General features: G+C 49.2%; 1 protein-coding gene across 1 annotated transcript in view; it reads left to right on the forward strand.

Moving 5' to 3' along the window:
• Window positions 1-12,870, forward strand: part of ADAMTSL5 (ADAMTS like 5) — a 33,494-nt gene extending 20,624 nt beyond the window's left edge. The window contains exons 6-11 of the mRNA XM_056844682.1: window positions 774-897; window positions 2,924-3,007; window positions 3,810-3,973; window positions 5,624-5,879; window positions 9,652-9,723; window positions 12,557-12,870. Coding sequence (XP_056700660.1) covers window positions 774-897; window positions 2,924-3,007; window positions 3,810-3,973; window positions 5,624-5,879; window positions 9,652-9,723; window positions 12,557-12,870 — 1,014 coding nt within the window. The remainder of the gene's footprint in view (window positions 1-773; window positions 898-2,923; window positions 3,008-3,809; window positions 3,974-5,623; window positions 5,880-9,651; window positions 9,724-12,556) is intronic.
• Window positions 12,871-13,116: the final 246 nt, after the last annotated feature.

Here is a 13,116-nt window from a genome sequence, read left to right on the forward strand (position 1 = left end):
GAGTGTGTATATCCGGGGTACCTTAAAAGGGCTTTCTTGGAGCAGCGTTTTATGAAAATACTCATGAGGTTTTTTCTTACTTCCATACGTTATGTGTGCGTTGGTTTTTGGGGAGGTTCTTCTACCTCCGATAAGGGAGTTTTTTGTTTACCGAAAGAAAACTATAAGTATACGTGGCTGTACTTTGGGCACACTCTTTACTACTTACTGTGTAGGTAACAATGGCCATTTATTTATTTATTTATGACAATGGCCATTTATATTCTTCAGTGTTACTCCTCTGAAGATGCCTGCCACAGCACGTCAGGCAAGAAAATACCAAGACCACGGTCTCACAGCCCGGATAACCTACAAGAACCAATGGCCATTTATGTATGGGGCTACTTCGGGGCTTTGCCTAGATTATGCATGCATTTTCTGACCATCACTCTCTCCTCGCGTTTCTGCACATTTTTCCTGCATTTTCTGGATTTGTGTTTTGCCAACACCCAGAAAACCCAGGCAAAATACACTGGGAGAGCGAGGCGACCTCTGAGGCCAGGAAATGAATGAAGGCAAAGCCCCGAAGAAGTCGGCAGGGTGACCGCAGAAGAAACAGCCATGCATAAATGGCAAATGTCCTAAGAGGAAAAGGTTCTAGAACCACTTTACTCTGCCTTCTGCCAAAATCGGTACAACCAGGGCAGGACATAACACCTTCAGGGTTGCTTGAGGGTAAAATAACGCTCACCATGATTCGCCAACTAAAACTGTGCTTTTGTCTCCTCTGCCAGAGAGCAGGTTGCGATGGTATTCTGGGCTCCGATACCCAAGCCGATGCCTGCGGTGTTTGCAACGGCAAGAATGAGTCCTGCGTCTTTGTGCAGCAGGTGTTCCGGGTGGCGTTCCCCACCTCTGGTGATTGAATGCCCTGACGTTCTCCGTGGGTGAATGCTTTGGCCTTTGGCTTTAATGCCTTTGCTCTTTCTTCCCCCCCCCCTTTCACCTTCTCCCCATCCCCACAACCCCACCCATCCAATACCCTCTCTGCTTACAGCTGGCCTTGCTTGGGGTGCAACAGACCTGTATTTTTAATTAGATTAATTAGTTCTTGCAGTGCCATCTTGGGTAGTTACAGGTTGCTGAGTCAATTGAAGTCTGTTTAGGATCGCATTGTTAATTCGTTAACCCCCACAAAGAGATGTTAGATTTCCCAAAATGTTGAAGCCATGGGGAAAACTGTTTTTTCAGTGGAGGAGGGGGACACAGAAATGAGGGGAATTAAATATATTCAGTACTTACTTTCCTATGAACCCTAAACATATTTTATAAAAAAATTGTTCGTTTTTTACAAGCAACATTTCAAATACATCCAGTACCTGAGGCAGAGAAAGACCTGCAAACTGCTGCACCTTTTGCTACCTTAGCACATGTATCTTAATTTTGGCTGTCTGAGAAGTAGGGAAAAAATAAAAGTTGAGAACAAAAAAACACAACTTTTGTAGTAAACACAAGGAAATGTATGATTTGGACCCAAGGAGTTTGTGACGGCTCTTTTTCTCACTCTCACAGAATGCCTACCACCCTCCACACCCTCTGTCTCACAGGTTCGGGTTACTGGTAGGTCAGGCAGTCACAGTTCGCTACCTGTCTTGTCTCTTTTAAAACATATAAAGAGCCATGGCCATTTCACATCCCAGGTCCTCTCTCTCACTCACAGAGACACCACTGGACAGGGTAGCCCTTTCCCCTTTAATAATCACCCCTCACTCAGACATTGCACAGAGCTGTTGGGGTTCAGGACTCAAACACTGCCACGCTGCCACCATCTATTCATATCCGTGTGTGTGTGTGTGTGTGTGTGTGTATTCTCCAGCCAACATTGAGCTGCTCTTCTCTACAGCTTCACTCAGCCAGACTCACTCCCAACTGAATTAACTTCTGTCTTCAATGGTCTCTGTTAAGTCTGCGTGGGCAGGATTCAAGAGGTCGGAGACGGAGTTCAATGCAACCAACGTTTATTGTAGGGTAGAACAGAACTGGGGATACATTGGGAATGGTCCTGCTTATATGCCCCCCTGGCCACCTGTGGCCACTCCCCCCCGGTCTGTGATGGGGGGGACAACCTCCCCGTGCCCAATGGCGCGTGCTGGCTTAGGGCCAATTGTGTACTGTAGTCTACTGTAGTCTCCTCCAGACTAACAAAGACTACAGTACACAATAGCCATGCAGATTAGCCTTGGATTCCACATGTTAACAGATCACTTCAGGATACAATGATTCCACATTAACATACCACACCCTCATTAGCACATTATCTTGATACTTACAGGACAATGATTTGCACATTATCTTTAATACTTTGCAGGACAATGACTCAGCTCAAACCCAACCCCCTTCTGACTATATATTACTCTTCCTACACACTTGACACTGAGAGACACTGTCCTTCAGTGTTACTCCTCTGAAGATGCCTGCCACAGCTGCGGGCGAAACGTCAGGAAAGAAATTGCCAAGACCACTGTTACACAGCCCAGATAACCTACAAGAACCAATGTTTTGTTTTTTTAAGATTCCAGATTAACTCTGCACCCCATTTTTCCACCATCATGGGCATCCAAAATTCTAGTTACCTGAAATGTACAATTATTTAATGTGACCTGTTTTGATCGCAGAAAGAGGAGGTATCTGAAATGCCTGACATTTGGGGGATGGTCTTGGGGTCTGAGCCAACAGGTTTGCTGTCTCAGGAAGACTTTTGCCTCTCGCTTTGTGTCACGCTATAAGCGGTCCCCCCTCCCCACTATCCCAACACAGTTCTTATCCACCCTGGACCCACACACGTCCTGTCGTACCGCTGATGGCAGCAGCCCCCTCACCACCTTGCCCTGGTTTTCCTCTCCCCCCTACACTTGACTCTCTCCCCTCTCTGATCTCTTGACAGGCTTCTTTGGGTACAAGAATGTGACCCGTATCCCAGCAGGCGCAAGGAACATCAAGGTGACGGATCGCAGCCGCAACTACCTGGGTAGGAAGCCGTTTCCCTGGGCTGGTTGCCCTGTCCGGTTCTCCTTTCCTTCCACTGGCCAGCAGAAGTATTATCCTGTTTCCCTGTTTGGTGACAGTTGGAGCACATACCTGACTGTCTATCAAATTTATATCCCCCTAAGGTGCTCTAGGTGGAATATATGGTCTTTTATGCATGGCTGTTTCCCTCGCCGTCACCCCTCCGTCAACTTCGGGTCTTTGTGTTGATTATGCATGCCGTTTCCGACCGTCAGAGGTCGCCTCGCTCTCCCCCTGCGTTTCCCCGCATTTTCAAATTTGAGGTAAAACAGGCAAAATGCGGGGGAGAGCCTGTACTTTCCCTCCAACCACTGGACTCAACTTCTTCTCAGCTATTAGGGCTTGGCATGGATCCTGCTGTTTCCTCGCCAGTCCTCATTGGTCTTTTATGCATGGCTGTTTCACTCACTGTCACCCCTCCGATGACTTCGGGTCTTTGTGTTGATTATGCATGCTGTTTCCAACTGTCAGTGGTCGCCTTGCTGTCCCCCTGTGTTTCCCCGCGTTTTCCCCGTGTTTTCAGAGACCTGTTTTACTCTTGAATTTGAGAATGCAGGCAAACGCAGGAAAAAGCAGGGGGAGAGCGAGGCGACCTCTGATGGTCAGAAATGGCATGCAATAATCCACACAAAGACCCAAAGTTGTTGGAGGGGTGACGGTGAGGGAAACAGCCATGCATGAAAGACCATTGTTAATCTACCTGCATGTAATATCAGCGCCTGGCTGGGGGCCGCCTCATCTCTCCCTCTGCCTTCCCTCCGCAGCTCTGATGAATGCAAACCAGCGTTACATCATCAACGGGGACTGGGCCATCGACTGGCCAGGCGTGTACGAAGTGGCAGGCACCAAGGTGCACTATGCTCGCACAGCAGACGTGCACGAGAGCTTTGAGGCCGCTGGGCCCACCCAGGAGGACTTGTCTGTGATGGTAAGAGGGGAGGGCAGGGAGCCCTGGGAAAAGGGGGGAGGTGCATTCCTCGCTGCTCAAATCCCCAGCACAAAGCTAACTTCTGCTACTGAAATCCAGCACACCGAATCACTCCTTTGGAGCCCAACAGAGGTTGATTTATCGATACAGGAAAGAGATGGCAATAAAAACAGCATCCGTGCAAGGGGTCCAGTCCCCAACTACCAGCCCCACTCTCAACTTTCCTCCTCTACTCAGCCCCAGACCATTCCATTCCAACTAACACAATATGGTGGAACGGGGCATACGATTTTGTAATCCTCCCTCTACATCCGCTGCCTTTAGGAGAGACATCTGGGGTACTGTGCCTCCCCTCCTGGAATGATTCTGAAGTCTGTCCCCGAGATCAAAGATCTGTCCCCGAGATCAAAGCAAGTGTTGCAGCTTTTTCTTTAATGAGAGTAATGGGAAAAAATGTGCCTACCGACTTCCCCCCCCCCATCTATGGCATTTAAGGAAGTTTTGTTCTGTCCTAGAAACAGAACGTGGACTTGGAAGAGCATCAGAAAGCCAAGCAGCACAGAGAAAAATCCTATGAAATAAAAGTCTTGGATTTGTTTGTTTTTAAATCCGAGGACAGATCTTTTGGGCCATTTATGCATGGCTGTTTCCTCGTGGTCACCCCGCCGACTACTTTGGGGCTTTGCCTTGATTATGCTTGCATTTTCCAACCGTCAGAGATCGCCTCGCTCTCCCCCCCACGTTTCCACCGATTTGCCCGCGTTTTCTGTGTTCGGGTTTAGCCAGCATCCAGGAAACGCTCGGGAAGTACAAGGCAAGCTCTGACAGTCAGAAAATGCAAGCATAATCCAAGCAAAGCCCTGAAGAAGTTGGCAGGGCGATCACGAGGAAACAGCCATGCATAAATGGTCTTTGGTTGTTTATGCATAGGAGTTTCACCTGAGGTTCGTCACTTGCTGGACCCACACTTTCCTGTTGGCAGTCTATGCACCAGCAGTCTCCATGATCAAATCAGGAAGTATTTGAATACCTACCCCTTGAAATGCTGACTTATAATTGACTGTAGTGAGAGAAAAGTTCCCTCCCCCCCCCAAACCTAATTGCCACATTTTAAGAGCATTTTAAAAACAAAAACTGAGCTATTTGAAAGGGGGGGGGAGAAACCCAACCCTCGTTTTTAAAAGCCTTCTGCTCAGAAAGAACTCAGAGGAAGCAGGAAGTATTTGAATCCCTGCCCCTTGACAAGCTGCTTGGTAATTGGCTGTCTTCTTGCTGTGAGAGAAACTAAGCTTCTGTGTCCCGCGCTTTACCTTATGCATGGGGATTTCAAGCAGACTGAGCTCAGGGGAGAGGGAAGAATCGTGTTAATAGAGGGATGGGAAGTCCCGGGATTTGTGAGGGCTGGCAGCGAGGTCATCTCTAATGGAGGGAAAACTCATGCATAACTCCAAGGAACAACTGAGACAGACCCGGGTGTGTGTGTGTGTGAATGTGAGTGAAAGTGAAAGTACCCATGCATAAGTGACGTTTGTTATCTTCTGGATTTTCTAGGCCTAGGGGATGCGTGAGCTACTCTGCAGCAGCCAGTGAGCTATAGCTAGCTCACGAGCTACCCCCGCCGTAGAGTCTCAGCCCAAACTTTCTTGTCAGGTTCTCTTCCAGGAGCACAACTCTGGCATTGAATATCAGTTTTGGCTGCCGAGGGAGCAGTTCCGCCAGGTCCAGAGCGACGCCAGCCCCCTGCGGCAGCAACAGACCAGGGAAGTAGGGGGAAGCCCAGAGAGGGAACCCCAACATTTCCCACAAGCTACAACAGCCCCACCCATTCAAAAGGTCAGGGGTGCGGCCAAGAAGACTTCGCAAGAGGTGCCCGTGTCTGCTCCAGCCAGGATCCCCAGCCAACCAGGTAGGGCCTGTAGCATCTGACTGTAGCACCTTTTTCTGCTAGATTCAAGTCCAGTAGCAACTTAGAGACTGTCGGAATAGGCAATATCTGGCACAGAAAGAAGAAGAGAAGAAGACCCTAAAGGGGGCAGCAAACTTAGAGACTGTCAGAATAGGCAATGTCTGGCACAGAAAGAAGAAGAGAAGAAGACCCTAAAGGGGGCAGCAAAAGAGCAATTAGATAGGATGGTGAGATCAGCACCTTCTCTCCAGTTAAGTGTTTTTCCTTGTCTGTCTCCAGATTCGCGAGGGGCTGTGGCTCAGTGGAAGAGCCTATACTTTGCATGCAGCAGGTCCCAGGTTCAATCCCCGGCATCTCCAGCTAAAAGGACCAGGTGGCGGGTGACAGAAGAAGAAGAAGAAGAGTTGGTTTTTATATGCCGACTTTCTCTGCCACTTAAGGGAGACTCAAACCACCTTCCCTTCCCCTCCTCACAACAGACACCCTGTGAGGTAGGTGGGGCTGAGAGAGTGTGACTTGCCCAAGGTCCCCCAGCTGGCTTTGTGTGTAGGAGTGGGGAAACAAATCCAGTTCACCAGATTAGCCTCTGCCACTCATGGGGAGGAGTGGGGAATCAAACCCGGTTCTCCAGATCAGACTCCACCGCTCCAAACCACTGCTTTAACCATTACACCACTCTGAGACCCTGGAGAGCCACTTCCAGTCTGAATAGACAATACTGACTTTGATGGATCAAGGGTCTGATTCAGGATAAGGCAGCTTCATGTGTGCTACTCTTAGGGCAATACCCTTCTTCTTCTCGGAAGCTCCACTCTCACTCTTGCCCTCTCTCTCAGCTGGTCATGTAGTTAGAACCCTGTCTCTCTGGCCATTTATTCATGGCTGTTACCTTGCAGTCACCCCGCCAACTTCTTTGGAGCTTTGCTTTGATTATGCTTGCATTTTCTGACTGTCAGAGGTTGCCTCCCTCTCCCTGCGCATTTCCATGCATTTCCCCCACGTTTTCCGGATTTGTGTTTAGCCAGCATCCAGAAAACCTGGGCAAAATGCACGGAAATTCACAGGGAGAGCAAGGCAACTTCTGATGGCCGGAAAAGGCACGAGTAATCAAAAGGAAGCCCCAAAGCAGTTGGAGGGGTGACCATGAGGGAAACAGCCCTGCATAAATGACAAGCGTAGTGTAGTGGTTAAGAGAGGTGGTTTGGAACGGTGGACTCTGATCTGGAGAACCGGGTTTGATTCCCTACTCTTCCACATGAGTGGCGGAGGCTAATCTGGTGAACTGGATTTGTTTCCTCACTCCTCCACATGAAGCCAGCTGGGTGACCTTGGGCTAGTCACACTCTCTCAGCCCCACCTCCCTCACAGGGTGTCTGTTGTGGGGAGGGGAAGGGAAGGTGATTGTAAGCCAGTTTGATTCTTCCTTAAGTGGTAGAGAAAGTCAGCATATAAAAACCAACTCTTCTTCTTCTTCCTTCTTCTTCTTCCTTGAGTATTAATTGTTTCTGTTGATGGTCAGTTTCACTCATCCAGCTTTACATCTCCAGTTTGACCAGTCAGACCCCTTGGGTTCTACTGATGCTGTTGGACGCAGACAACAAGGGCCCATGTCTTGTGTCCCTGTCAACTTCCTTTCCTGATTGCTCGTAAATCGGGCTGACAGAAGGTGGAAATGAAAAATCAAAGTCAGACGATCAGTTTTAGCATTATGTCAGCCCAAACGTCTGGAGGCGTATTTCTCTGCTTGCTGCGTCACGCACAACTTTCAAAGGCTTGTTTCTTTCCAGCCGCCAGAGTTTCACTCCATAATTCACAACGAGATTTCTGACTTGTGCAAGTACGGGCAGTTCACCTATCTGTGCCCTCGCCGGTCCGACTGGAACGTTTTGCCACAGAACGAATAAAGAACAAATAACAGGTTTATTTTTGGCACCGGGGGAGGTCTTTGATGTTACAGAATCACCCCCTCCCCAGTTTCTGCACAACACATTATTCTAAACTAACGTCACACATTCAAAGATTATAAACCAAATTTCCTCCTATTCCTCCAGCAAAACAAAAGCATTGCCTAGGAAGAAATCTGGTTCCATTAGCTTAATCATTTTTATATGAGAGGTGGTTCAAGGCCGGATTTTTGGAGGATGAGAGAAGTGGTGGGATATGTTTGGACAGGCCGATGAAAAAGTCGGAGCAGAGGGTTAGGTTGGTGAGGAGGTGGCTACCAGGAGTTGGGAGAAGACTGATTCCCGGTGGAGGATTGGGAGTGAGAAAACCGGGTTGCTGTCTGGTCCAAGAATACTGAGAACTGATTAAAAAATCATGGGACAAAAACGCATGGTCGCTTTAGCCTCATTTATTCCCTGTTTCAGCCAGGATTCAGCCAGGATCAAACGCATGTTTGGTGAAACACATGGTCGTTTATGCATGGGAGTTTTACCTGAGGTTTGTTGCTGGCAGAACCCACACTTTCCTGTTGGGAATCTATGCACCAGCAAGTCTCCAAGCTCAAATCAAGTCCCCGCCCCTTTAAATGCTGTTTTGTAATTGCCTTACTTGTAGTGCTTACTGTAAGAGAAAATTCTTCCCCAAACCCAATTGCCACATAAAAAAGCATTTTAAGAACAACAACAACAACAAAGGAGCAATCTGAAAGGGGGGGGGAGAAATCCAAGCCTTGGTTTCAAAAAGCTTTTCTTCTGCTCAGAAAGAGTTCCTAGGAAGCAGAAGTATTTGAATCCCCACCTCTGGATATGCTGCTTTGTAATTGGTTGTGAGTGTAACCAAGCTTATGTGTCCCGCACTTTGCCTTCTACACAGGGATTTCACCCGGGCTTTGTTCAGGGGAGAGGGAAGAGTTGGGTTAACAGAGGAATGGGAAGACCCAGACATTGCAAGGGCTGGGCACGAAGTCATCTCTAATGGAGGGAAAACTCATGCATAACTCCAAGGAATAACCAAGACAGACTGGGGGCCCACGTGAGTGAAATTACCCATGCATAAACAACCATGGACTACAAAGAAGACCCCCTCTTTTTCAAGCCCAAATATAGCACAGGTAGGAAGGCACATGTGCCACAGTGCCAGTCAAAATTGGAGCACAACGCACAGAGGAATTGAGGAGAACCCACAATTCATGGCTGACTGTTAGAAAGGGTGGGAATATTCCAGACTCAACCTGTGTAAGCTGTAATGTGTGACTTGTGAGAAGGAGGAATAAGGATAAATGGGTGTGGAGGCTGGAGGATGACTCTGGCCTTTTATGCAGGGCCATTTCCCCGCGGTCACCCCCGCCGACTGTTTCGGGGCATCCTTTTGATTATTCCTGCCTTTTCCACATGTCAGAGGTCACCTTGCTCTCCCTGCGCATTTTGCCTGCATTTTCCAGATTCTGGCTAAAACAGCATCCGGAAAACGCAGCCAAACCTGTGGGGAGAGCGAGGCGACCTCTGATGGGCGGAAAAGGCAGGCATAATCAGAAGAACGCCCCAAAGCAATTGGCGGGGGTGACCACAGGGAAATGTCCCTTCATAAAAGGCATGTGTGAGGTGGAGTTAATTGCTTGAGTTGGATTAGTAGAGGGTCAAAGAAGTGCAAAGGCTCCCCACCCCATCCCATCACTGCACCAGAACTGCAAATAAAGCACTTTGTCTTGTTTGGGGGCTTCCTAGAGGCACCTGGTTGTTCACTGTGTGAACAGACTGCTGGACTTGATGGGCCTTGGTCTGATCCAGAATGGCCTTTCTTATGTTCTTATGTCTTTCTTGTCCTCCAGGGAGATGCGGACGTTGTGAAACACCAAAAGGGAAATCCCAGCGCATTCTTCATTACTGCCAGAGTGACTTTGGTATGTATCGCTCCTCTTCAGGAATGAGGTAGGGGCTGGGTATTTGGACCCCTCCCCCCGAAATTGGAGAAACTGCCTCAGAACCCTTTTGGAACTGATTAGCAGAGGCTGCCTGATTACTGGAGGGTTTGGGGAGAGGCGTATTCTTGCATCACAGCATGGATGGCGAAATGGATAGCTCAGTGCTGTTGTGTGCAGAAGATCTCTGGCATCAGTAAAAATCCCAGGAAGCCTAAGGACACATTACACAATTGACAAGACTCAGATGATCCAAAGCAGAAGACGTGTGTCGGGAGTTCCAAGTTCATAGCTCCAAGCAATTTTACAATTATCAGGCGTAGGTTGGGACCATGGCATGAACGGAGAGGGGTCTTAATTCTCTCTATTCACCACTATGCTGTATTCTCAGCCTGAAATAACCCTTGCCTTCTTGGAGAAAGTTTATGCAGACTTATAAACTACACATAAGGTTCCCCATGGGGCAAATGGTGTCTCCCCAGGACCACTTCAGGCTGGGAAAATAGCATGTTCTTCTCCAAGCTTAAGCCGATCTCCCGATCTGAGGCCATTTATGCTGGGCTGTTTTCCTTGCAGTCACCCTGCCGAATGCTCTTGAGCTTCGCTTTGATTGTGCATGCCTTTCCCGACTGTCAGAGGTTGCTTCGCTCTCCCTGAGCATTTCCGCTCATTTTGCCTGTGTTTTCTGGATGCTGTTTTTGCGAGAATCTGAAAAACACAGGCAACACGTGCGGAAATGCGCAGGGAGAGCAAGGCAACCTCTGACAGTCGGGAAAGGCATGCATAATCATAGCTAAGCACCAGAGCAGTCGGTGGGGGTGACCTTGGGGGCCCTGCACAAATGACCTGAATCAGGCCCCTGCGTACCTAAGAAGTGTTTGAAAAATTTGCTGGGAATTCAGAACTTGCTTTGATTATGGATGAATTTCCAACTGTCAGAGATCGCCTCGCTCTCCCCGTGCATTTCAGCCCATTTCCCTTGTGTTTTTTGGATGCTGGTCTTTGTTTGGATTATGCATGCCATTTCCAATCATCAGAGGTCGCTTCACTCCCCCCCTGTGTTTCCCCATGTTTTGTCTGCGTTTGCAAATTCAAAATAAAACAGGTCCCTCAAAATGAGGGCAAAACACAGGGAAGTGCAAGGGGAGAGCGAGGCAACCTCTGACGGTCGGAAACAGCATGCATAATCCAAATAAAGACCCAAAGTCATCTGAGGGGTGACAGCGAGTGAAACAGCCATGCATAAAAGACCCTGGATTTGTGTTAGCCAGCATCCAAAAAACACAGGGGAAACGGGCGGAAATGCACGGGGAGAGCGAGGCAACCTCTGACAGTCGGAAAATTAATCCATAATCAAAGCAAAGCCTCGAAGAAGTCCGGGTGGGGGTGACTGTGAGGAAACGGGCATGCATAAATGGCCTTCGGCTCAAATTAGATATGTGCAGCCCCCCCCCCACCAACGCGGAAAAAACACACATCCTGGGGCCGTTTTGAGTAGGGAAAATGGCACAGGGTAGAATGCTGAAGCCCCTCCCTGCCACACACCACAGCTCCAATCCAAATCGGGGACCGGCGCACTTGGGAACTTTGTTTCCTGCAGGTTACATTTGACTGTAAGGCGATCAGAGTTCAGTCAGAGTAAACCAGACCCAACTCATGCCAAAACATCTCATCTAGTTTGAGACTGAGCCCCACCCCTGCCAGGGACTTTCTTACATCTGGAAGGCAAGAAATTCCAGGGTCGTGGTGAAGAAGAAGACTGCTACAGAGTCGACTTGGTGGGGTGTTTCGAACATGAGACTAGGATCTGGGAGACCCGGGTTCTAATCCACACTTTGCAGTGGAAACTCTTTGGGTGACCTTGGCCATTCACTTTCTTTCAGCATAACATACCTCACAGGGTTGTTGTGAGGATAAAATGAAGGAGGGGAGAACACTGTTGTAAGCTGCATTGGGTTCCCATAAGGGGCAAGAATTGGGTATAAATTACTCTAATTCTTTTTAAAGACACACACATTGAATTGTGGCTCCAGTGACTGGGAAACCACGGAGGGAGAAGCTGCCAATGCTAAAATTCTCCCTGAGGAGGGAGACTTGGGAGCCCCCCTCTTTTTCAGACTCTCTGGCCATGTATGCAGGGGTATTTAGCTCGTGATCCCTGCTGGACTGCTTCAAGGCTTCCTTTGCTTTATTCATGATTTTACCAACCTTTAGAAGTCACTTCGCTCCCGCCTCGTTCTTTCCCCGCAGTTCTATGATGCTGTTTTATAATGAATTTAAATTCTGCTTCGAGGCAAGAGTGAGGCAAATCCCCACCATTTCCATGCACAGTCCTAACTTTGGGGTTTCTCTCCCCACACCCATTCTAGCTTCTCCCTCCCACGTGTCTGACCCTCATATCCAAGCCCTTCCCTCAAAGCGAAGCACAAAAGAGGGAGTGAAACCTTCATGAAACATGTAGGAAGGCACCAACCGAAGACAGGCTGGAAGGCAGCTCCTGGCAGGGAGCTATTGAAGAAAGGAGGGGAGGAAGACCCAGCTCTGCAAAAGCACACACACAGACAGGGAGCAGTCCCTTTAAGAGCTGACCAGCCCCCTCCAAATAAACTGCAACACGGCTGCATTTTCAGAGGCAGGGACTCAGAAGCTCCCTGATTCACTGGGGATGCATAATTAGTCACAAGACACTCCTGGAATTTTTTTTTTTGGGGGGGGGAAGCCCTCATGCATATGATGTTTAAGAATTCGGATCAGAAGACTGCAGCAAACCAAACTTCCCCTGCATAAATGACCTCTCCTTTCCCCTCCTCGACAGTATTCCGTGCTCGAATCCTCGCCAAGCGCTACGTTGGCCTGGAGACCCGCTACGACGTCCAAGTGAAGCACACCTACCGCAACCGCTTCCCCATCGTGCACCGGGAGTACATCTGGGTCTCCAACACCTGCGACTGCCCCCTGCTGGCGGAGCAGCGCGAATACATCCTGATGGCCCGCCGGCACGTCAATTATGAACACACCCTGAACCGCATCCTGCTGCAGCGCAGCAGCTACGCCCGGCCCTGGTCGCCCCGGGAGGACTTGCAGCTGCGAGATGTGGCGAAACACTGTCTGCCGAGCAGGTTGCTCTGAAGGGATCGGGAACCTCCGGAGCCCCTTTCGGGGGCAGGGGGAAGCCCTCCTGGGACAACGACCATCTGGGAGAGCACGGAACGTGGAAGGGAGCAAGCCCGCGGCTGGTTCCCCCCAAAACTGTGCTGCGTCAAGGGCCGTGGGTCTGGAATTTTGACCCTTCTCAACTTTGTACACAAAGCAACTGCCCTGTGAGACATCCCTCCTGCCCTTGGACTATCTGCCTTATCAGACAGCATGAGTGTG

The sequence above is a fragment of the Euleptes europaea genome, chromosome 2, assembly GCF_029931775.1.
Source record: "Euleptes europaea isolate rEulEur1 chromosome 2, rEulEur1.hap1, whole genome shotgun sequence".
Taxonomy (NCBI): domain Eukaryota; kingdom Metazoa; phylum Chordata; class Lepidosauria; order Squamata; family Sphaerodactylidae; genus Euleptes; species Euleptes europaea.